Source organism: Callithrix jacchus, chromosome 5, assembly GCF_049354715.1.
Source record: "Callithrix jacchus isolate 240 chromosome 5, calJac240_pri, whole genome shotgun sequence".
Taxonomy (NCBI): domain Eukaryota; kingdom Metazoa; phylum Chordata; class Mammalia; order Primates; family Cebidae; genus Callithrix; species Callithrix jacchus.
The window spans coordinates 137,143,205-137,168,415 of record NC_133506.1 but is presented as its reverse complement, the minus strand read 5'-3'; the positions used below and the strand labels follow the sequence as shown (position 1 = coordinate 137,168,415).

General features: G+C 53.1%; 1 protein-coding gene and 1 pseudogene across 3 annotated transcripts; one reads left to right on the top strand and one right to left on the bottom strand.

The window, feature by feature from the left end:
- Positions 1-9,124: 9,124 nt before the first annotated feature.
- LOC103793425 (uncharacterized) lies at positions 9,125-22,690 on the bottom strand. 3 transcript variants are annotated; one of them, XR_004743668.3, is made up of 5 exons: positions 16,548-18,065; positions 15,499-15,724; positions 14,237-14,327; positions 10,967-11,070; positions 9,125-10,483 (listed from the first exon to the last, which is right to left on the bottom strand). XR_004743668.3 is itself a non-coding variant. In XM_078374955.1 (5 exons), the coding sequence occupies exons 2-5, from the start codon at positions 15,533-15,535 to the stop codon at positions 10,285-10,287; spliced, it is 465 nt and encodes a 154-aa protein (XP_078231081.1). In that variant the 5' UTR covers positions 15,536-15,724; positions 22,455-22,690; the 3' UTR covers positions 9,125-10,284. The 3 variants fall into 3 exon arrangements, 2 of the variants coding, with proteins under 2 accessions (XP_078231081.1, XP_078231079.1); XM_078374955.1 differs by lacking the exon at positions 16,548-18,065 and adding an exon at positions 22,455-22,690 and having other exon boundaries at positions 10,967-11,104; XM_078374953.1 differs by having other exon boundaries at positions 10,967-11,104.
- Positions 18,173-23,440, top strand: LOC100894947 (uncharacterized; annotated as a pseudogene).
- The last annotated feature ends 1,771 nt before the right edge of the window (positions 23,441-25,211 follow it).

Genomic DNA, 25,211 nt, shown 5'->3' with positions numbered 1-25,211 from the left:
TCCTTTTCCTTCCTTCCTCCCTCCCTCCCTCCCTCCCTCCCTCCTTCCTTCCTTTCTTCTTTCCAGGTCTTGCTCTGTCATCCTGGCTGGAGTGAAATGGCAATTTGGGGCTCACTGATCCTCACTGGCTCAAGCAGTCCTCCCACCTCAGCCTCCCGAGTAGCTAGGACCAGCACCCCTGGTTAATGATTTTCTATTTCTATCCTTCCTTCTTCATGTATTAGTTGGAATACTTATGCAAAGAGAAACCCCTTCTGCAACTATTTTGCTCCCCTGAGCTATAGTTTGTACTGGAAAGGGAAGACATGCTGGAGTCCTCCTGTGACTTCTGTGTCTAGAGGGATGAGCTGGTCTCCTAGCATCTTCCAAAAGTGGCCAGCTTTCTTTTATAGCATTATTATAAACTCATTAATTTGCACCTTTTTTTTCCCAGACAGGGTCTCACTCTGTCGCCCAGGCTAGAGTGCAGTGGTGCAATAACAGCTCACTGCAAGCCTCAAACTCCTGGGCTCAAGTGATTCTCTGGCTTTAGCCTTGTGAGTAGCTGGAATTGCAGGCATGCACTACCATGCCCAGCAATTTTTTTTTTTTAAATAGAGATGGGGGGGGAGTCTCTCTATATTGTCCAGGCTTGTCTCGAACTCCTGGCCTTCTCTCACCTTAGCCTCCCAAGTGGTAGGATTACAGGCGTGAGCCACCACACCTGGCCGATCTGCACATATTTCATGTTTCCATGTACTACAGTTTTGGCCTTGGTTCTCGAAGCGTCCTCCTCCTGTCTGCTGGCACCCGGGTCTGGCTGGGCAATCAGCAGCATTGGTGCTCCGTGGAGTCACTGTCCATTTTCCTCTCCAGATCTGAAACCAGCCACCTCCCCAGGGCCTGGGCCTCTTCTTGGGAAATGGTCTTTAGAGACCACAGTCTGGTCACACATCAGCTTAGTTAATGGAAGCAGACCTGCTCTGAGAAGTGTCACATATGCTGGGGAGCATGTGTGTCAGTGCACTCTTGAGAGGTCTCTCCTTCCCCAGGATCCCCAGGTCCTGATGAGAGGCAGAAGTGGAGGATGTTCTCAAGTGGAGCGGAAGGTTCTTGAGGCCCAGTCTTCCTGCAGCCTGCAGAGCCTCTCCACACCAGCGGTATCCCTCTACCCAGACCAACCTTCCCGGCAAGAGATGGACATTGTGTTTTCTGGATGCAGCCTGAAGCCCCTTTCATGTTTTCATGGAGGATGGAGCCCATTCAAAGGTGAAGTTCATGCGTCATGTCGGCAAATCCCGTCTCCAATGACAGATTTCATGACTTCCAGGACCCCCGCTTGGTTAGAGGCGGGGCCCAAACACCAGAGCCAGAGAGAGCTCTGGGCAGGTGTTTTCCTCTGTGCAGCATGTGAGCTGCCAAGTGCTGGGCTGCCTGCTCTACACAGAACCCCTCATGGTCTCCATGGCTCTCTTCAGCTATGCTCGGCCTGCCCACCCACTGGTGGTCATTTGGAGTCCTTTCTAGCAGGATGTGTCCCCACCCTGACCAGCTCCCTGCTGGTGGCCCTTTTCAGGGTGCCCTCCAGAGAGGCCTGCCATGGTGCAGCCATCCTGCATGATATAGCATCATAGTCTATTTGAATGGCATCCCCTGGAGTTGTGCAGTGCACCACCTGTACAGCTGTCCACAACATCCCCACACAGCCCAGTCTTCCCCTGTGAAGCACTCGTTCCACCACTTCCACCCTGTGTTGCTTGTCTTGTTTACCTCCCTGGTCTGCAAGATTAAAAAAAAAAAAATGTTTTTTTAATTGTGGTAAAACATGCATAACACAAATTTTGTCATTTTAATCATGTTTAGTGTACGGTTGTTCAGTGGCATTCATTCCCTTCACGAGGGTGTGACTGCCATCTTCAGAACGGTTTCATCTTCCCAAACTGAAACTCCACATCTATTTCATTATTATTATTTTAGAAGGACTCTCCCTCTGTCACCCAGGCTGAAGAGCAGTGTTGCCACCTTGGCTCACTGCAACCTCTCTGGCTCTGGTGTTTGGGCCCCGCCTCCCAGGTTCAAGCGATTCATTCTCCTGCCTCAGCCTCTGGAGTAATGGACTACAGGTGTGCACCACCAGGCCTGGCTACTTTTTGTATTTTTTTTTTTTTTCAATCAATGTGAGCTTGTAAGGTTGCTCAGGTTAGCCTTGAACTCATGACCTCGTCTTTGCAAGTGCCACGACATCCGGCCGGAGCCACTTTGGACCCCCCACTTTTTGTATTTTTAGTAGAGATGGGGTTTCACCATGTTAGCCAGGCTGGTCTCTAACTCCTGACCTCATAATCCACCCACCTCGGCCTCCCAAAGTGCTGGGATTACAGGTGTGAGCTACTGTGTCAGCCAACACTCTATATCTATTGAATAGCACAATTTCCTTCTTTTTTTTTTAGACAGGGTCTCACACTGTCACCTAGGCCATAGTGCATTGGCATAATCATGGCTGACTGCAGCCTCAACCTCCCTGGCTCCAGCAATCTGCCCATCTCAGCCTCTGGAGTAGCTGGGACCACAGGTGTGTGCAGCCACACCTGGCTAATTTATTCACTTTTACTTATTTATTTTTCCCAGACAAGGTCTCAGTTTGTCGCTCACACTGAAGTGCAGTGGTGCAACCTCAGTCACTGCTGCCTCCACCTCCTGGGCTCAGGTAATCCTTCCACCTCAGCCTCCTGGTGCACACCACCAAACCTGGCTAATTTTTTGGTATTTTTAGTAAAGACAGGGTTTCACCATATTGTCCAGGCCGGTCTTGAACTCCTGGATTCAAGCAACCTCCTCCCATAGTGTTGGGATTACAGGCATGAGCCACTGTGCCTGTCGGATTTTATTTATTTATTTCATAGAGATGGGGTTTCCCCCTGTTGCCCAGGCTGGTCTCCAGGTCTTGGGCTCAATCAGTCCTGCTTCTGCCTCCCAAAGTGTTGGTGTTGGGATTACAGAGTTGAGCCACCACACCTGATCTTCCTTCCTTTTTTTTTTTATTGAGAGAATCTCACTCTGTTTCCAAGCTGGAGTGCAGTGGCATGATCTTGGCTCACTGCAACCTCCGTCTCCTGGGTTCAATCGATTCTCCTGCCTCAGCCTCCCAAGTAGGTGGGACTACAGGTGTATATCACCACACCCCGCTAATTTTTGTATTTTTCGTAGAGATGGGGGTTTCACCATGTTGGCCAGAATGGTCTTGAATTCCTGACCTCAGGTGGTCGGCCTGCCTCTGCCTCTGGGCTGGGATTACAGGTGTGAGCCACTGCGCCTGGCCCTTCTTATGTTAAAGCTGAAGAATGCTGCAGTCTATGTCTACACTGCATTCTGCTTGTGAAGTATGTGTTCGGATGCCTGCCTGCAGCTCTTTGGGCTCTGTGGCCCGCATGGGCTTCTGGTCATGGGGTCATTCTCCGCACCTTTCTGAGGAACCCACACACTCTTTCCCATCGGCTGCCTCATCTTGCATTCCCGTCGGCAGTGGATGAGCGTGCCAGCTGCTTACATCCTCAGTGGCACTTGTTTTCCAGTTTTTGGATAATTGCCACCCTGGTGGATGTGCTGCAAGCGCCTGAGGACGGGGTTGACCTGCTTGCCCGGCCGCCCACCACTCACCCAGGACCCGCCAGGCTCAGATGCAGCCTCCCAGGAAATAGCTGAGATTCCTCTGCACGAACAGACTCTGTCCGGCCTTTCAGTGCTATTAGACCCAGCTGCCAAGGAGACACTTAGCTTGGAATTCAGGGAGCAGAATGGAGACAGGAAGGGACAGGAGGCCTATCTGCCCCTGGATGGGTGGTCCAGGGGAGCCGGGACTTTCAGGCAGAGGGCTACCTAGGATCAGTGGGTACCTGGCTCAACCCACTTGGAGAACTGCCACCTAGAGGGACCAGGCTCCAGAACCTGCAGCCAGGATGGCAGGGCTGTGGGCAGCCTGGCCCCTGCCAGTGCATGGGGTGGCTTTGCTTCCCCAACAGTGGTTCCCCAGACAAGCTCAGAGGAAAGGCAAGGCCTGCTGTGGCTCAGCAGTGGAGTTTCCTCTGAGGACAGCCACAGAGGTCCCCCTGTTGTCTCCCACAGCCCCTGCTGCTCCCTGAATGCCTCAGGTGAACTAGTCACCCAGGCAAGTGTTTGGCTTCTCTCCTGGGTGGAGGGTGGAGCGACTGAGGGGTGGGGTCTGTCAGAGCTGGGTTCCTGTCCCAGGGCCCATCCTGTGGAACCCCCACTTTGCATGGCCGAGGGCTGGAGGGTCTGCAGGGCCTGTGAGGTCAGGGTCGGCCTGGGGTCCAGCCAGGGCCCATTTCCTGACTCCCCTGGCTTGTATGAGGTCAACTCCTCATCCCCCTCCACCCAGCCTCTGCTGGCTACGATGTCACTTTCTGTCCGTGTGAATGTTGCTGCTCGAGGCCTCTCCTACATGTGGAATCCTATAGTATTTGTTCTTTTGTGACTAGCCTATTTCATTTAGCGCACTGTCCTGGAGGCAGACCTGTGGTCTAGAGCGTGTTGGAATTTCCGTGCTCCTGAAGGCTGAGGAATGAATACTGCATCTCAAGGACGGCCTCCTCGCACTCCTCCACTCACACTTGGGTGAACCTTCACCTCTGGCAGTTGTGAAAGATTCTGGTATGAACATGAGTGGATGAATATCTCTTTGAGACTCTGCTTTCAATTCTTTTTGGTACATATTCAGAGGTGGGATTGTTGAATCATAGGTTAATTCTATTTTTAATTTTTTGAGGAAATGCCATGCCAGTTTAAAACATTTTTTAGCCATTCTAATATTAGTGGAACTGTATCTTGTTGCTTTAATTTGCATTCTCTTTTTTTTTTTGAGACGGAGTTTCACTCTTGTTACCCAGGCTGGAGTGCAATGGTGCGACCTGGGTGCATGACACACACACGCGCGCGCACACACACACACACATACAGATGGTCCCCGACTTATGATGAGTTGACTTACAATTTTTCTACTTAACAATGTTGTGAACATGATACGATTTCAGTAGAAATCATACTTCAAATGTTGAAAAAATAATTAAGAGATAAGTTCTCATTCTGTAGCCTGGGCTGGAGTGCAATGGCATAATCATAGCTCACTGAACCTTGAACTCTTGGGATCAAGTAATCCTTTTGCCTCAGCCTCTGAGGCAAAGTGCAAATCCCAGCATTTTGGGAGGCTGAGGCGGGTGGATCACGAGGTCAAGAGATCAACACCATCCTGGCCAACATGGTGAAACCCCATCTCTCCTAAAAATACAAAAATTAGCCGGGCATGGTGGTGTGAGCCTGTAGTCCCAGCTACTCAGAAGGCTGAGGCAGGAGAATCCCTTGAACCCAGGAGGGGGAGATTGCAGTGAGCTGAGATTGAATCACTGCACTCCAGCTTGGTGACAAAGTGAGAATCAGACTCAGGAAAAAAAAAAAGAGATTCTCCTGCTTCAGCCCCCTGAGTAGTTGGGATTACAGGTGCCTGCCACCACACCCAGCTAATTTTTGTATCTTTAGTAGAGATGGAGTTTCCCCATTTTGGCCAGGCTGGTCTCCAACTCCTGACCTCAAGTGATCTGCCCACCTTGGGCTCCCAAGTGCTGTGATTACAGGCATGAGCCACCACATTCGGCCCTTATTATTTATTTATATATTTTTTGAGACGGAGTTTCACTGTTGTTACCCAGACTGGAGTACAATGGCACGATCTTGGCTCACCAAAACCTTCACCTTCTGGGTTCAAGCAATTCTCCTACCTCAGCCTCCCGAGTAGCTGGGACTAAACCACGCCCAGCTAATTTTTGTATTTTTAGTAGAGACAGGGTTTCACCATGTTGACCAGGATGGTCTCGATCTCTTGATCCACCCGTCTCGGCCTCCCAAAGTGCTGGGATTATAGGCATGAGCCACCACGCCCGGCCATTTATTATTATTTTTTTTAACTTAACAACCAGTGTGATAGTATTGGTCTATATCTACGGACTGATTTTTCTCCTAGTTATGGGTAACGTTTTCCTGCTTCAATACATGCCTAGTAATTTTTCACTGAATAACACTGTAATCTTCACATCACTGAGTCTCTGTTTTTTTGTTGTCTCTTTTTAGAATGCTAAAGTTAGTTTTGACAGAAAGTCAATTTTCAGAGCTGGTTGATATTTTTGGGGCTTATTCTGAAGTTTTGTTTAGTAAATTTAAATTACACTTTTATTCCGGAATAGTTTGGATTTTCTACCAAGGTGAGACTCTTCCATAATCTTCCCCATGTGCCCTGAGTGCCTGATGAAGTCTGCTGGGAACACAAACCTCTCTCAGGTTCTGTGCACCCTGTCACTCGCTCCATGTTACAGCTGCCCAGCTGTCACTCTTTGCTGAGTCTCATGGGTTTTCCTTGTACATATGCACAGTTTAAGATTTAGCAAAATCCTTAAGGGGGCCTCTATCTGGATTTCTAGAACTCATCATCTGCATGGCTACCTCCACATAGGCACTCTGCCTTGGGAATTCCAATCATTTCAGCCTCTTCAAACCCCAGTCTCTATGTCTCAGTTCACAAGAATCCTGTGTTCTGTGTTTCAGTCCAGAAAGACCTGCAGGTAGAAAATCATGATAGCTGCACGTCATTTGCAATCTCTGAAGGATCACGGTTGTGCATTGCCTCTTGTCCTACGTCTAAAAATAGTTGCTTCAGGACTTTTCTGTCCAGTTTTCTAGTTGTATATGGCAGGAGAGCAAGTTCCCCCATGATGGCCAGAAGCAGAAGGCCCTTCTATACTTTGTAATGTATGCTTTAAAATATTTTACACACAAATAATATATTCTTGCTGTCAGGTTTGGTGGCAAGTAGACCTGCAGGTAGAAAACCATGGACCAGGATTACAGGTAACACCTGTAATCCCAGCACTTTGGGGGGCCAAGGTGGGAGGATCACTTGAGCCCAGGGGTTTGAGAGCAGGCTGGGAAACACAGAGAGACTCCATCTCTACAAAAAGGAAACAAAATTAGCCAGGTGTGGTGCTGTGTGCCTGTGGTCTCAACTACTCCAGAGGCTGAGACAGAAGGATCACTTGAGCTCTTGAGGTCAAGGCTGCAGTGAACCGAGATTGCACTACTGCACTAGCCTGGAGGACAGAGTGAGACCTTTTCCAAAATAGAAATCAAAAGCATATATGGTATTCATTTATTTAAAATGTGGGGTCTCGTTCTGCTGCCCAGAGTACATTGCTGCAGTCCTGGCTCGCTGCAGCCTTGACCTACTGGACTCAAGTGATCCCTGTGCCTCAGCCTCCTGAGTAGCTGGGAGTATAGGTGTGCACCACTACACCTGGCCAGTATGATAAATTTTTTTTTAGAAACAGGGTCTTACTATGTTGCTCAGTCTGTCTCAAACTTCTGGCCTCAAGTCTTACAAGTTACTGCACTAGTGGGCCAGGCGCGGTGGCTCACGCCTGTAATCCTAGCACTTTGGGAGGCCGAGGTGGATGGATCACCTGAGGTCAGGAGTTCAAGACCAGCCTGACCAACATGGTGAAACCCATCTTTAAAACAACAACAACAACAACAACAACAACAACAACAGCAACAAGTTACTGCACTAGTGATCTGATTTTTCTTTATTGGAGACACTGTCTTGCTCAGTCCTCCAGGTTGTAGTACAGTGGTGCAAACACAACTCACCGCAGCCTCCCCATGTACCTGGGACCACAGGTGTGAGCCACAATGCTTGGTTAATTTTCAAATTTTTTGTAGAGATGGGGGCTCTCACCATGTGGCCCAGGCTGGCCTTGAACTCCCAGTCTCAAGCAATCCTCCCACATCAGTCTCCCAATGTGCTGGGATTACAGGCATGAGCCATTGAGCTAGGCTGCAAGCATTCTTATTTATGGCGTCATTGTGAACTTGTCTGGGAATGCCCATTCTTTCAAACCTCTCAGCCAACCATCTTCAGCTTTCTCCCAGGGATTTTCATTTTAAGCCTTTTCCTAATTTTATTTTTTCTCCCTCTTTCTTTTTCTTTCCCTCCCTCCCTTCCTCTCTTTGTCTCCTTTCTTTTTTTTTTTTTTTTTTTTTGAGACAGAGTTTTGCTCTTGTTACCCAGGCTGGAGTGCAATGGCACGATCTTGGCTCACTGCAACCTCTGCCTCCTGGATTCAGGCAATTCTCCTGCCTCAGCCTCCTGAGTAGCTGGGATTAAAGGCACGCGCTACCATGCCCAGCTAATTTTTTGATTTTTAGTAGAGATGGGGTTTCACCATGTTGACCAGGATGGTCTCGATCTCTTGACCTCGTGATCCACCCGCCTCGGCCTCCCAAAGTGCTGGGATTACAGGCTTGAGCCACCGCGCCCGGCCTCTTTGTCTCTTTCTGTAGTGCAGTGGCACCATCTTGGCTCAGTGCAACCATTGCCTCCCTGGTTCAAGTGATTCCCCTGCCTCTATCTCCCAAGTAGCTGGGACTACATGCTCACGCCATCACATCTGGCTAAGTTTTTAGATTTTAGTAGAGATGGGGTTTCACCATTTTGGCCAGAATGGTCTCCATCTCCTGACTTCGTGATCTGCCTGCCTCAGCCTCCCAAAGTGCTGGGATTACAGGTGTGAGCCACAGTGCCCGGCTGCCTGTTCCTAATTTTCAAGGAGATTTTTTTTTTTTAATATAAGGAATTTTCCAAATATTCCTGCCAACTAATTTCAAATCAGGCAGGCTTGCACAATTGGCTTATTGCTTTTTTTTTTTTTTGAGACGGAGTTTTGCTCTTGTTACCCAGGCTGCAGTGCAATGGCGTGATCTCAGCTCACCGCAACCTCCGCCTCCTGGGTTCAAGCAATTCTCCTGCCTCAGCCTCCTGAGTAGCTGGGATTACAGGCACGCACCACCATGCCCAGCTAAGTTTTTGTATTTTTAGTAGAGACGGGGTTTCACCATGCTGACCAGAATGGTCTCGATCTCTTGACCTCGTGATCCACCGCGCCTGGCCTGCTTGTTGCTTTCAATGAATAATACCTCATAAGACTTTGCCAAGACAACTACAGGTATATCCTGTTCTTCTTTCCATTTGCTATTACAACTGAAACTTTTTTTCCCCTGGGTTATTAAATATTCATTGTAGGATGGCTGGGCTGAGATTCTTTTATTCTCCTCACTGGACAAGTCAGTTGCTGCCACATGACTATGGTTTGATCACCTCTGTTAAGATGACATGAGCATTAAAGTTTTTCTACCACTCCAGACACTACCTTTTTTTTTTTTTTTAAAGAGATGAGGGTCTCAGTCTGTTGCCCAGGCTGGAGTTCAGTGGTGCAATCATAGCTCACTGCAGCTTTGACATCTAGGGCTGAAGAGATCCTCCCACCTCAGCCTCCCAAGTAGCTGGGACTGCAGGTATGGTCCACCATGCCTGGCCGATTTTTAAATTTTTTTTAGAAATGGGATTTCACCCTGTTGCCCAGGCTGGTCTTGAACACCTGGGTTCAAATGATCCGCTGACCTCGGCCTCCCAGAGATTACAGGCGTCCACTGCGCCTGGCCCCATCACCATTTTAAGAGAGATTATCTAAAATGAAATTACTGGGTGACAGGCTATAGGCTTTTTTAGGCTGCTCATATGCACTGCCACATTACTTTACAAAAACTTGTGCCAGCTTATGCTGCCTGCATGTATAAGGAGCCTCATTCTCAACTAATGTTAATCTCCAGTTTGCAAAGCAGGACTCATCTCTCCGTAGAAATTGAAAAATGGTAGATACTAACTTTCCCAGCATCCCTTGCTGGCAGGACTCAGTCACATGGCCCGGGCTCCACCAATCAGGTGCATCCACCTCCAACCCTCAGCTGGAAGCCTGCAGCGTCTTCACACCATTAGCAGGGGCAGCATAGAATCGGTTCTGGCAGTGAGGCCAGCAGTGGGTCTAGTGGACATCTGGTAGCTGGCATCTGTAGCATCCATGCTGTTGCTGAGGTGGCTGGAGCAGCAGGAGCAGGAGCAGGAGCAGCAGCAGCAGCAGCAGCAAGGCTCTGGCCCCATCCAGCTGTGCAGCAGGATCTCAGGTTTTGTAGCTGGCCAGGCAGCCTTGATCTGATCCCCACCCTGCTGGGGAATCTGTGAGCCTCCCCACCCTTGTCTTCCCACCTGTGGCAGGCAGACCTGCTGCCTGCCCAATATCCATTCCCCTTCTTTCCTGCTTATGGAACTCTACTTTTTTGGGGGTCTGCCAAGTCCCTGGGAACAGAGCATGCTTGGCCAATGCTGCCATGACAACCTGGCTCTGTGCCATCTCAGAATCCCTCATAGTACGGCTGCCATTGGGGCCTGCTGAGGCCATTGAGGCTTTGGGGGAATCCGCTGGAGGAGCTTCTAGAGGAGGTTTGTCTTTCCCTATAAAAGGGCACAGATGTGACTGGCCCTGTCTCTTCGTCCTTTCTTTGTGCCTTGACTGTAGAGGTGTGTGTGGTATTTGGAGTTCCAGCAGCCGCCCTGTAAACAACATAGACAAATGCCCACCTGCTAAGGATGTTGGAGCAGAAAGACTGAAAGAGTCTGGGTTGCTGATGGGATAACTCCCACCTCCAGATTTCTAGTTACGTGAGAAAGAAAAAAGCCTCCATACATGGAATTTCCTGTCAGTTGGGTATTCTGTTGCTTGCATCTGAATTTATTCCTCACTAGCACCATGTTCTTGCCTGGATAGCCTGTGGGCCTGCCTCTGCAGATTAACGCATGTATGTGCACAAGGCTCTATGGCAAACAGAGGGTCTCACTTTTCTTTATCACAACATTCAGGCTGTGTTGTCCAAGATTCTTCGTTGCATGCCACAAATGCCCAACCCTCAGTAATGAAGTGAACAAAGGCAGTCTGGGGGATGAGACCAGGTCCCACTGAAGCCACAGCGCAATAGAGCCTTTCTCAGAAGGTGGGAGGGAGCCCAGGGAAGCGTTGCCCCACCCATGTGCACTTACCGTGGTTCAGTTGGGCAGGGGGCGTGGCACAGCTTGCATCCTCTGTGAGGACCCAAACTCCCAGTGCAGCTGCTGATCTGTCTCTGAGTCTTCTCTGTCACTGCCTGGAGATTCAAAATCCCCAGAGAAACGTCGGATCTGGGAAGCACAGTATGGGCTGCTGAGTGGAAGGCTGTATCCGGCCATTTTGGCTTCAAAAGTGGGCCTTGTGGCCGGGCACAGTGGCTCAGGCCTGTAATTCCAGCACTTTGGGAGGCTGAGGTGGGCGGATCACTTGAGGTCAGGCGTTTAAGTCCAGCCTGACCAACATGGTGAAATCCCATTTCTACTAAAAATACAAAAAGTAGCTGGGCCTGGTGGTGGCAGGTGCCTGTAATCCCAGCTACATGGGAGGCTGAGGCAGGAGAATTTCTTAAACCCGGGAGGCAGAGATTGCAGTCAGCTGAGATTGTGCTTGCTGCACTCCAGCCTGGGTGACAGAGTGAATGAGGCATATCTAGGCCACCATGCTGGGAAAGAGCAGAAGCTGGGCTCCGGGGTGAGCTGGGCCAGAGAGCTGTGTTTTGATTGGCTGAGGCCTGGATTGCCTGAACTAATCACGATGGAGGTGGTGGGTGCAGGGGCAGCTCCAGGCCCATGATGCAGGTCTGATGTCCTGGGTCCAGGCGCTTATCGAGGGAGGCCTCTATAAGCAGGTGGTTTTATTCCAGGAAAGCAGCAAGTGCCGTGGTTAAGAGCATCCTACCTGGATTGTGTCCTGGCTCTGCCACTTAATAGCTGTGCAATCTGCGTCAAGTTAAACAACCTCCTTGTGCCTCAGTTTCTTTCTTTTTTTTTTTGAGATGGAGTTTCGCTCTTGTTACCCAGGCTGGAGTGCAATGGCACGATCTCAGCTCACCGCAACCTCCGCCTCCTGGGTTCAGGCAATTCTCCTGCCTCAGCCTCCTGAGTAGTTGGGATTACAGGCACGCACCACCATGCCCAGCTACTTTTTGTATTTTTAGTAGAGACGGGGTTTCACCTTGTTGACCAGGATGGTCTCGATCTCTTGACCTCGTGATCCACCTGCCTCGGCCTCCCAAAGTGCTGGGATTACAGGCGTGAGCCACCACACCCGGCCAAGTGCCTCAGTTTTTTAATCAATGTGATGGGAGGTTCCTACCTCATGGGCAGGTTGTTAACCTGTGATCTGCAGGGCACTATTGCTCATGCCTGTAATCCCAGCACTTTGTGAGGCCAAGGCGGGTGGATCACAAGATTAGGAGACCAACCTGGCCAATATGGTGAAACTGTCTCTACTAAAAATACAGAACTAGCCAGACGTGGTGGCATGCATCTGTAATCCCAGCTACTCAGGAGGCTGAGGCAGGAGAATCACCTGAACCAGGGGGTGGAGGTTGCAGTGAGCTGAGATTGCACTATTGCACACCAACCTGGGACACAGATCAAGACTGTTTCAAAAAAACAAATAACAACAACAAACAACAAAACAAAACCAACAACAATAAAAAATAAGTTGTGTTATCACCACATCCCCAACTTCCTGGTTCATAACAGACGAGAGTTGACCTGCATGCCCTGAGTCAGCAAACACTGGCCAAGTGCCATGGTGTGCCAGGTGTGTGGGTGGGTCTGCAGTCAGCCCCTCTGTTGGACAGCAGCTCCTGGAAGCCTGGGTACTGCCTGCTGCAGAGGATGGCCCCCTTCCATGTTGGAGAAAATGTTTGTGTGGGCAGAAGTGCCCTGGAAGGTGAGTGCGTGGCTTCTGATATATGGAAGGCCAATAATTTTCTGGGCAGAAGAAACACCATGTACCATGAATGAGGGGAGGACCAGACAGTTCAGGCCGGCAGCCCCCAGGGGATGGGGCCATGGAGAGGAGGGTGTTCAGGCTCCATCTGTCCCAGGGCTCTGGCCACAAATGCAGGGCTTCCCCTACTGTCCTCTGTCAGAAAAGGAAAGCCATTGCACCTCTGATGTCTCCTCTCTCCCTCCCCTTCCTTGTGTTTTACTTTTTTTTTTTTTTGAGACGGAGTTTCGCTCTCGTTACCCAGGCTGGAGTGCAATGGCGCGATCTCGGCTTACCGCAACCTCTGCCTCCCGGGTTCAGGCAATTCCCCTGCCTCAGCCTCCTGAGTAGCTGGGATTACAGGCATGCACCACCGTGCCCAGCTAATTTTTTGTATTTTTACTAGAGACAGACATGTTGACCAGGATGGTCTCAATCTCTTGACCTTGTGAACCACCGCGCCCGGCCTACTTTTTTTTTTTTTTGAGACAGGGTCTTGCTCTGTTGCCCAGGCTGGAGTGCAGTGGTGTGATCATAGCTCACTGCAGCCTGCAACTCCCCAGCCCAAGTGATCCTCCATCAGCCTCTGGAATAGTTGGGACTATAGGCGTGCACCATCCGTGGTAACCAGGTGCCCAACCCTCAGTAACAAAGTGAAAAAAGGGCAGTCTGGGGGATGATATCAGGTCCCACTGAAGCCACAGGGTGACAGAGCCCTTCTCAGAAGGTGGGAAGGAACCCATGGAAGCATCACCTGGCCCAGGCCTACTCAGAGTGGTTCAATGAGGTGCAGGGGTGGCCCAGTGTGAGGACCCCAGCTCTCAGGGCAGCTGCTGCTGATCCTGAGTCTCGGAGTCTTCTCTGTCACTGCCTAGAGATTCAAAGGCCCCACGGAAACATCAGAGCCACGCCTGGCTAATGTTTTTTTTTTTTTTTGAGACAGAGTCTCACTCTGTTGCCAGGCGCCAGGCTGGAGTGCAGTGACACAATCTCGGCTCACTGCAACCTCCGCCTCCCAGGTTCAAACAATTCCGCCTCAGCCTCTCAAGTAGCTGGGACTAAAGGTGTGCACCACCATGCCCAGCTAATTTTTGTATTTTTAGTACACCAGGTTGGCCAGGATGGTCTCTCTCAACCTCGTGATCCGCCCGCCTCAGCCTCCCAAAGTGCTGGGATTACAGGCTTGAGCCACCGCGCCCGGCTAATGTTTTCTTTTTTAAATCTCCTGTAGAGACAGGGTTCACTATGTTGCCCAGGCTGGTCTCAAACTCTGCGCCCCAGCAGTTCTGTCCTTGGCTCCAAAGTGCCGGGATTACAGGCTGAGCCACCCTTTCGTGTTTATAACTAGCTCTTCTTAGGTGCCTAGCTACCCCTGCTCTGCTGCTGCTTTAGCAGCGCATTGCTGTGTAACAAATTACTCCAAAACATAGGGGCTTATAGCATCTATCATCCACAGTAGCCAGGCGCAGGAAGCAACTCACCTGGGTGCTCTTCCACGAGGCTGCGTGCTGAGCTGGAAAAGCCACTTCCAAGCTTGTTCCCATGGCTGCTGGCAGGGAGTGAGTTCCCTCCCTATGTAGAGGAAGGGAAACAAGAGATGAGAAAGAAGAGAGAGAGATAAAGTGTGAGAGAGAACCAGGATTAAAGCTGCTGTGTCTCTCTAACCTGGCCTGCTGGCACCTCTGCCCTGCTCTACTGATTACATAGACCCTCCCTTGGTGGGGTGTGGCTGACAGGAGGCAGGGTTGTGGACCTGTGGATCCATCTGGGAGGCTGCATACCCTAGATGGCTGCTGCTCTGCTGTGTGCGTGTGTTTGTGGTGTTTTTGTGTGTTTGGGGTGTGCGTGTATTTGTGTGTGTTTGTGATTTTGTGTGCATTTGTGTGTATGTGACTGTGTTTGGGTGTGTGTTTTTGTGTGTATGTGCTTGTGTGTCATTGTGTTTGGATGTGTGTGTTTGGGTGTGTTTTTCTCTGTGTGTGACTGTATGTGTGTTTGGATGTGTGTGTGTCATTGTGTGTTTGGCTGTGTGTGGGTGTTTTTCTGTGTGTTTGTGTGACTGTGTGTGTGACTTTTTGTGTGTGTGTATGTGTTTGGATGTGTGTGTGACTGTGTGTCTATATGTATGTGTTTGGGTGTGTGGATGTGTTTGTGTGTGACTGTGTGTGTGTGAGACTGTGTGTGTCTGGATGTGTGACTGTGTGTGTATGTGGGTGTGTATGTGTTTGTGTGTGACTGTTTGGATGTGTGTGACTATGTATGAATATATGTATGTGTTTGTGTGTGACTGTGGATGTGTGTGCATGTTTGGATGAGTGTGGGTGTGATTGTGTATGTGTGACTGTGTTTATGTGGGACTGTGTGTGTGTTTGGATGTGTGTATGTGTGTGTGACTATGTGTGTGTATATGTATGTGTTTGTGTGTGACTGTGTGTGTGTGTTTGGATGTGTGTGTGTGGGTGTGCACACAGAGGCTCTTGCCTGCGTGTGTCTGTTTTAGTAGTCACTGTTGTTACTAAGATGTCTCAAGTCCACCTGGAGCAGATTAAGGGTCACACCTAGAAAGTGGAATGTGGCTCCTCTGAATCCCTTCTTGGGAGGTCCCAAGCTCAGATGGCCTCTGCCTGCCCAGAGCAGAGGAAGGGTTCTCGTGGATGCTGCCTTTGGATTTCTTTCTGAACACTCATATTTGCTGTGAGTAAACTCCCTTTTTTGTGAGGCTCCCAGATCCTGCCCATCTTACCATATGGTCCTGATACAGGCCCCGAACGGATGGGCATCCAGGGCTTCAGGTGAATGAGTCACCTGTCAAGGATAACACCAGTGACATCCCTGCACCAGCCGGTGGCCCCAAGCCAAACGGAGGCGTGTCTGGGAGCCAAGGACAGGAGCCTTCAGTGTGGGGGACTCATTACATCAGTCACTTGAGGGTTAGGAGATAATTTGTCTCTCTCTGCCCCACGTGGCCTCTGTGGAAATAAAACAGTATTGCTCATTTTTAAAGATAAATTAGTGCATCAATATAAAAACGTCAATCAGCGATGCAGAGAGGGTAGGCAGTTGGGGCTGGATTGATCAGCTCCGTAAGGAGTGTTTCTGGGGCCATTCTGGCTTCCTTCTGCTGACAGCCAGGTGCCCAGGTCATGAGCCGAGCCACCCACCCCAAGTGGGGGGGCCCCTGATCAGCCGAAGGGCCACGCTCCCTCCAGCTGGTAATGCAGAAACATCCAGGACTAACTGCACTGGGACAGAGAGACAGGGAGGGAGCTAGGAGCAGGAAGGAAAAGTCCCGGCCCTGGAACAGGTGGTGAGCCTGCCCTGGGGCTGAGCGCTCCTGTGTCCTCACTCAGAGGGGCTTCTCCAGGCCTAGCCACAGTGAGGCTAATGAGGCCCCCAGGGGGCTGTGACTCCTGGTTCCTTAGCATGAAGCTACAGGCACCCCAAAGGCCCAGATGGCCCCCAGTGCTGTGCCCACTCTCCCCACGGGCACCTTTCCAACATCCCACCAATACCCTGGACCACCCATCCATGTTTGCCAGTTTGGAAAGTGAGAAATGATACTTCCTGGCTGTCTGAATTTGAATTTCTTTGGTTTTTGGCGGATGTTTGAAGCCATCGTGAATGTCTGTTCAGTCTTTGCCTGTTTTCTATGAAAGGGCCCCGTTTCCCTTGCCGATGGCAGGCTATGAGTGGTGATGTTCAGCGATGCCTGTGTGTGTCTGTGGCTGTGGTGCGTGTGGGTGAGGAGGGCTGACGCTGGCCTAAAAGGCCATCTTGAGTCTGGAATCTTACCAGGGATCTGCAGCCATGGCTGTGTGTCAGAAAAGGCTTAGAGAGGTCTCCTGGGAGTCAGGCGGGATGCAGCAGGAAACAGAGGCAGAAAGAGCTCAGGTCCCAGGCAGGGCAGCAGCTGTACAGCGGGGAAGGGGCCACCAGCTACCGGAACCCAAGCAGGAACCGGGCTTGAGGGGGACAAGGAGTGAGGGAGGGGGCTGAACATAGACAGAGGTGTGGGGGCCCTCTGAGAAGACATTTGAGCAAAGATTTGCAGGAGGAGATGGGGGCGCCTAGAGCAAGAACAGTCCTCAGAGGGCTGGGCGCGCAGAGGCCCCGGGCAAGAAGGGCCTTCCAGGAGCTGCAGGGAGGCCAGGGGACCAGGAGGCCAGTGCCGTGGGGGCTGGGGCAGGGAGTCAGGCTAGCTGGGGGCCTGTAGGTCCGGGAATGCTCCGAGGACTGAGTGGGTAGGCTGTCAGTTTTCCAGCTGAGTAGCACAGACAGGTGGGAGGAAGCCCAGTTTGCAGAGAGCACGGAGCTCCAAGCCTTGTGACCCACAGAGGTTTACATGCCAGTGGGAGGCAGGGCCCAGCAGAGCCTTGGGTCCGCAGGCTGGAGTTGGCTCCTCTGCAGAGCTCCTGGTCAGCCGGCCTCTGCCCTTCCCTCCAGGACGTCCGGGTCCTACTCCACAGCCAGGTGGCCCTTGTTGGAGCAAAGGTCCAGGCCGTGGGAGTCTAACACATATCGACCCCCACAGCAACAAGGGTTGATGGAGGAAAGGACGACTAGGATGGTGGGAGGTGGCAGTGGCATGGGTGCTGGGCGGTGCGGGGTGCTGGAGACCTAAGTGCGCCCCCGTTATGCGTGGGGGGTGAAGTGCTGGCAGCCCCGACCCGTGTCCCTCTGCAAAACGCTCCTGGCATCCAGCTGGGCTCCCGGCACGCTCAGCCTCCATTTTCTCCTCCCTCTGGGAAAGCAGAGTCCTGGGCCAGGTCCGGATACCGCAGCCCATTCCCTTCCCTTGAGGCTGTGAGCAGCCTGGAGGGCCCGGGCGTCGCGGCCGGGTCAGCTGAGGCCGCGGCCACCTGCGGCTTTGTGCAGAGCCCCGCTCCTCCCACCTGGGGGCGGGGGCCGGGGCCGAGGCCGGGAGACCCGCAGGGCCACCTAGCAGCGCCCTCCGCCCCCTTAGCGACCCCTCTCAGACCAAGGCAGGGCCGGAGGGGGCTGTGCCCGAGGGCGGCGGTGCCGGAAACTGGGTCCAACAGGAGGGGTCACAACCCGGCCCGGTACAGTCCGGCGACCCCGGGGCCCTTAAAGGGGGGGAGGGGCTGCCTCCTCAGGCGCGGCGGGGCCTGGGCTCCAAGCCTCGCCGCGGACCTCGGGAAACCCCCCCAGCCCCTCCATTCGGCAGCTGGAGGCGGCCGGTCTCGGGCTGGGAACAGCGCGATAGACCCGCCCAAGGCTAGGCCGAGGGCGGGGAGGCAGGACAGCGCCCAACTTCAGAAGCCTGGGCCGGGACCCGCCGGAAGGACGCCCGGGGAGGGCGGGGGCCGCGGGGCCGACTGCGCACGCGCCTGACTCATGATCCACACAGCGCGCCGGGGCCGTCCTATGATTGGTCCGAGCGGCCGCGTTCTCGGCCAATGGGCGCGGGGCTCCTGGCTCGGCGCGGGCCTCCGGGGCGAGGAGCTGGGAGGGTACGTCTCCGGCCGGGTCTCGCGGTCTGGGGAGGCCTGCGCAGGCCCGCGGGGTCTTTCCCACAAGCGGCCCGCCGCCGCCCCGGGGACGAGGCCAGCGAGTCCGTGATCCTGGCCGCCCCCAGTCGTGAGCCCATGGGCAGAAGCGGTGACTGAGACACGCGGAGCCCCGCCCATTCCTGCCCCTCGCACCCCTCGCAGGGCCTCCCCGCCGATCCCCGGCCAGCCCCGCTCTCCCTGCTCCAATCCTGCTGGTCAGAAAAACAGTCCTTGGCTAGGAGCGGGCCGCGCCTGTGGTCCCAGCCACTCGGGAGGCCGAGGCGGGAGGATAGCTTGAGCCCCGGATGTGGAGGCTGCAGTGAGCCGTGATTGCACCGCTGCCCTCCAGCCTGGACCGCAGAGCGAAACCCTGTCTCTAAGCCAAAAGAATCAACCGTGCTCAGAAAGCACACAAGCGGCCGGGCGCGGTGGCTCACGCCTGTAATCCCAGCACTTTGGGAGGCCGAGGCAGGTGGATAACGAGGTCAAGAGATCGAGACCATCCTGGTCGAAATGGTGAAACCCCGTTTCTACTAAAGATACAAAAAATTAGTCGGGCATGGTGGCGCGTGCCTGTAATCCCAGCTACTCGGGAGGCTGAGGCAGGAGAATTGCCGCCAGGAGGCGGAGGTTGCGGTGAGCTGAGATCGCGCCATTCCACTCCAGCCTAGGTAACGAGCGATACTACGTCTCAAAAAAAAAAAAAAAAAAAAAAAAGAAAGAGAGAGAGAGAGAGAGAGAGAGAGAGAACGAGCAAGCAAGCACATAAGCTTGTTGTCAAAAACCATCAATCAACAAAAATCAGCAGTGGTCATCTCTAGGTGGCGGGGTTGGAGCTAAACAAACAATATTTCGGCCGGGCACGGTGGCTCATGCCTTTGGGAAGGGTAATCCCAGCACTTTGGGAGGCTGAGGCTGGCGGATCATTTGAGGTCAGGAGTTCCAGACTTTATCTGTATTTCTATTTCTGTTGTAAAAATACAAAAGAAATACACGCCTGCAATCTCAGCTACTCTGGAGGCTGAGGCAGGAGAATCACTTGAGCCCGGATGCAAAGGTTGCAGTGAGCCGGGATCATGCCACTGCACTCCAGCCTGGGCAACAGAGGAAGACTCCGTCTCAAAAAAAAAAAAAGAAAAAGGCCGGGTGTGGTGGCTCAGCCTGTAATCCCAGGGCTTTGGGAGGCTGAGGCAGGCGGATTATGAGGGCAGGAGATGGAGACCAGCCTGGCTAATATGGTGAAACCCTGTCTCTACTTAAAAAAAAAAAAAAGATACAAAAATTAGCCGGGTGTAGGGGCACATGCCTGTAGTCTTAGCTACTTGGGAGGCTGAGGCAGGAGATTCACTTAAACCTAGGAATCGGAAGTTGCAGTGAGCTGAGATCAAGCCACCGCACTCCAGCCTGGGCAACAGAGGGAGACTCCATCTCCAAAAAGAAAAAAAAAACTACTTCTCTGTAATTTGTTAGTTTTTCAGTTAGTGTTAAGTATACTGTTTGTAGGAAAAAAATGCTTTTTAAAAATGAAGCCTGTGTAAGAAGAACAATAATAAAAACAGTAAGGGTTGGTGAGGATGTGGAGAAATTGGAGCTCTTATTACAATGCATGCGCTGTGAAAGCAGTTTAGCGGTTCTCAGAGCGGAGGGTAGAATTACCTGGCAGTGCAGCAATTCTATGCAGCCACACACCCAGCGAGCAGGGTGCAGGGACACGGACAGTATACTCTACACGGGCTATTCCAAATGTCTGTGTGTGGTTCGTTTTTTTTGAGACGGAGTCTCACTCTGTCACCAGGCTAGAGTGCCACGGCACGATCTCGGCTCATTGCAACCTCCGCCCTCGGGTTCAAGCTATTCTCCTGCCTCAGCCCCCTGAGTAGCTGGGACTACAGAGGCACGCCACCACACCCAGCTAACTTTTGTAGTTTTAGTAGAGACGGGGTTTCACTATATTGGCCAGAATTGTCTTGATCTCTTGACCTCGTGATCCGCCCACGTTGGCCTCCCAAAGTGCTGGGATTACAAGATGTGCACCATGGCGCCCAGCTGGGCTATTCCAAACATTGACCACAACCATACTCACCGCAGAGAAATGGTGGAAGCCCCACGTTTCCATCCACAAATGAGAAACAAATGTGGTCCCTCCATACAGTGGACTATGATTTAACTTTAAGAAGGAAGGAAATTCTGACACACCACGCACGGATGGCTTTGAAAACATTATGCTAAGTGACTGTGCCAGCCACAAAGGACAACCTCTATCTGATTCCACTTATAAAACATCTAGAATATGGAAATCCAGAAATAGAAAGTAGATTAGAGGCTGCCAGGGCCTGGGGAGAAAAGCAGAGGGAAGTTGGTGCTCAGTGGATACAGTCTCTGGGATGGCAAGGCAAAAAAGTTCTGTAAATGGAGAGTGTGAGTCACACAGCATGGTGAATGTACTCAATACCTTTCAAGTGTACACTTAAAAATGGTCAAAATGGCAAAATGTATCACAGTTTAAGAAATAGGCCGGGCGTGGTGGCTCACACCTGTAATCCCAGTACTTTGGGAGGCTGTGGCGGGTGGATCACGAGTTCAAGAAATCGAGACCACCCTGGTCAACATGGTGAAACCCCGTCTCTACTAAAAATACAAAAATTAGCTGGGCATGGTGGCGCATGCCTGTAATCCCAGCTACTCAGGAGGCTGAGGCAGGAGAATTGCTTAAACCCAGGAGGGGAGGTTGCGGTGAGCCGAGATAGCACCATTGCACTCCAGCCTGGGTAACAAGAGCGAAACTCCGTCTCAAAAAAAAAAAAAAGAAAAGAAATGATGGGCCGGGCTTGGTGGCTCACGCCTGTAGTCCCAGCACTTTGGGAGGCTGAGGCAGGCAGGTCACCTGAAGTCAGGAGTTTGCGACCAACCCGGACAACATAGTGAAACCCTGTCTCTACTAAAAATATAATTAGCTGGGTGTGGTGGTGCATGCCTGTAGTCCCAGCTATTGGGAGGCTGAGGCAGGAGAATCGCTTGAACCTGAGAGGTGGAGGCTGCAGTGAGCCAAGATCATGCCACTGCACTCCAGCCTGGGCAATAGAGCGAAACTCTCTCAACAAAAGAAAAAAATATGTAATGTAACATACCCAAACCATTGAATTGTACACTTCAAATGGGTAAATTTTATGGTATGTGAATTATATCTCAATACTGCTATTAACTTTACAGGCCAGGCACAAGGGCTCATGCTTGTAATTATAGGAGGCCAAGGTGGGAGGATTGCTTGAGCCCAGGAGTTCAAGACTAATCTGGGCAACATAGGAGACCTTGTATCTACAAAAAATTAAAAATAATTAACCATGCATGGTGGCATGTGTCTGTAGTCCCAGCCACTTGGGAGGCTGAGGTGGGAGGATCGCTGGAGCCAGGGAGGCTGAGTTTGCCGTGAGCCGTGGTGGTGCCGCTGTGCTCCAGCCTGGGCCACAGAGCAAGAGCTCCTGCCTCAAAACAAAATGTTTTTTAAAGATTTACATCTGTAATTTCAGAAGCAGTGTGTGCCATTGATATCTGCTCCAAGAACGCTCTTGGTTTGGGTGTGGCAGGATTTCAGTTCCCAGGGAGGCAGATATTCTCTGAGCTAAAAGCCTGTTTCTCCCCAAGAGAGAGGGCAGCACTCCTTTACCAGGTGTGTGCCTAACAGTTCTAGATCCCACTGGGAGAGCAGCGAGGGAAGGATCGCTCATTTAAAATGTACACACAGAGGCGGCTCCAGTACAGAGAGGGGCTGTAGACCTTGAAATGCTCCTCCCAGCACACACAACTCCAGATGACAGGATAACATGAGACACAGCTCCTGCGTCAATACTCCCCCAGCTCCTGCCTGGGTGCTCCCCAGTTCCTGGCCTGACGCTCCCCAGTTCCTGCCTGGACATTCCTCCAGCTCCTGGCCTACGTGCTCCCTCAGCTCCTGCCCAGATGCTCCCCCAGCTCCTGGCCTGATGCTCCCTAACTCCTGCCTGGATGCTCCCCCAGCTCTTGGCTTAGGTGCTCCCCAGTTCTTGCCTGGGTGTACCCCCAGCTCCTGGCCTAGGTGCTCCCCCGGCTCCTGGCCTAGGTGCTCCCCCAGCCCCCCAACTCAGAATGCTCCTTCCCTCTGGCCAGGCCCCCTTTCCGGCCCCGCCCCTTCGGGGCTCCGGCGGGAACCCACCTGGCTTTTTCTTTCCAACCAGACCAGCTCCCTCTGTTTTCCAAGTTGCCTGCTAATCCAGTTGGAAACACGGGCCTTGAGGGGTGAGCGAGGGCGCTCCTCACGAAGCAGCCACATAAGGTGCGAAGAAGTCCCAAGGCCCACCCAGAAGGAGCGGCCACCTTTCCCTCACGGGCCACGCGCGCTGCCCACGCGGCCACGCTTGGGGCCTGGCAGGCGGCTGCCATCCCGGCCACGGCCGCTGGAGGGCGCCCCTGCACCGCTCCTGCCGGCCGGCTCCCGTGGGAGGGCGCCTGTGACGGGCGCCGGAGGTTGATCTCCTGGTTCACGCCAGGATTGAGAACCCGCGGCTGGAGCTGGAGGCCTCAGGGCCGAGTTCAGATCGCGGTCTCGACCCACCTGGCGGCGACTTCCGGTCCCGTGGCTGTGCTGCAGCTCGCCAGGTCGGAGTGAAAATGCAGAAACGGCCCCTTGGACTAAGTCACGACCGTTCGTTTCTCGCAGTGCCACGTGGTTGCCTGCGGTCAACCTAGCAATACACGCGGCGCCCGCCCCACTGCCCCGGGCCTGAACGCACCGGCCACGATCGGCAGCCCCCTCAGATCCTGAGACCTGCACACCGCAGTGCAGGCGTAGGGGTCCTCAGCCCGCGCCATCCAAGCAAGAACCACGAGCGCGGGCGCCACGCCTTCCCCCACCCTTTTCCCTGAGCCCCTAGCTGGCGGTCCCTCCTGCAGCAGCTGGGCCTGGAATTCCGGCTGCGGAAGGGGCAGCACCCACGCGCAGCTCACGCCATGCATGTGGTCGCTGCGAGGGTCTCCGCCTTTCCAGCCTGGTCCCCGGCTGTTTCCTGAAGCTGCCTAAGAAGCAGGTGCCTCGGCCAAACTAGCTCCTGCCCCCGAGCCGGCCAGTGCCCTCAGCCTACGGGCCCCGGGGCAGAGTGCTGGTGGATGACAGGCCCTGTCCACCCTGTCCTCCCTGGGAGCTAGCTGGTGACACTCGTCTGCCTCGGGTGGCCCAATATTGGTCACTCGACATGAAGGGACAAAGTGATCTGACTGTCCAGGATGACAGTGAGCTCGCCATTGTCCTGGCATGTGTGGGCAAGCGCCATGCTGAGAGGGGCTAGCCGCCCGCCCGCTGCTGGTGGTCTGACTCAGGAAACCTCGCCCTCCTGAGCAGCAGCAGGAGGAGAGGCAGCCGCACCGGACCTCTGGGGAGGGATTGGAGGGGATGGCCCTGCAGCCCTTGCTGGGACAGGAGGGACGCGGCAGCTGCTGGGGCTCCAGCAGGGGCTGTCCCTCGGTCAGCTGGGTCACAGAGCAGCCGGCGCCTGGATCATTCTCAGGCTGCCCTAGGGGGAGGCTTCCGCTCCAGGTGGGTGACCCCGGGTCCTCGCTATCAACCCCTCAATCTGTTTCCTCTTTCCTCTCTGCCTCCTCCAGCCTCCTTGGGCAGCCTCCGCTCTTTCTCTGGTGGAGACTTCCAGCTTCCGGAGGCCTCCATGTGAGAGCAATAAAATGCCTTTGAAAGGAGGCTGGGGTGTCTTGGGAAATTTGGCGCCCCAAAGGGACACAGAAGCCCAGAGGTGGCTGCCTCTGGGTAGGAGACTCAGGCCTAGCTGTGCTTCCAGGGAACACACAGCAGGGACAGTCCCCACTGACTTTCCTCCCAGTCCACCTCCACTAACTCACCTCCCTCTTGTCAACATGGGGAGTCTCCTGCCCTGATGCGTCTGAACCACGCTTGGGGAGACGCCCTCCTGCCTTCCCCTTGGCTCTGCTTCCCTCTTCCCTCCTGTTCACCAGCTCCAGCCACCCCGATGGGGCCTGTTTAATTGATTCAATTTGTTCAACAGTAAAAACACTCCGCAAATGTCAGCCTCCCAGCACCCCACCCCTGGGGAGCCGCAGACACCTGCCAAGGCTCTGGGCTGGGAGTCCTTCCAGGGGCCACTTACTCCAGGCTTTGGGGGAGGCCCCTGGGCCTGGGAGCTCTCAAGGGTGGCCATGCTCATCAGAGCAGAGCAGCCACTTCGGCCCAGGGACTGCTCCGTCCATGGCACCAGTGGTGTCCTGAACAGTGATCTGATGCAAACGCCTCATTCTTAAGGGTTTAAGTGTTTTTAGACTCCCAGGTCTGGGAGGGTGACCTTGGAGATGACCCCTGTTTTGGTCAAGTTGCCATTCCAGGCCCAGGCCACTGTCGGGATCCCACTTTCTCCATCAACCCAGGCTTGGGACTTTTCCAAGTAATCAGTGCTGGGAGGGGGACTGAGGGCTCCCAGGTCCTGATCCTGTCCTCTGCAGAGGAGAGGCCCCTTGTCTAGATTGGGAGCCCTGTGTCCACAGCTTCAGTGTTGCCGCCAGTCCTTTTCCCAGGGATGTGTGCAGTCACAGCCGCGCCAGGAGATGCTCTCAGGTGGTGTGTAGGGAAAGACGTGGGTCTGGAAGTCAGGAGACCCAGGCTGAACCCCTGATACCCCTGCCCCACCTGCGGCCCTCTCTCCCTGTGACGGTCCCTGGTCTCACCACTTTCCACCCCAGAGGGAGGCCACTGTGATTGATTGGTTGTTTGAGTGACTGCAGACATGGACGGTTTCGGGAGCATTTGCAGAGCTGGCCAGGCTGTGACTGTGGGGACCTCTGCCCACCCTTATCCAGCCCTACCTGGGACAAAGACATCCACTCGTGATTAGGAGAAAGCTCACCCTGAAAACGGTCTCAGGTTAGGGTTACCTGGACACCTGCTCCCCTG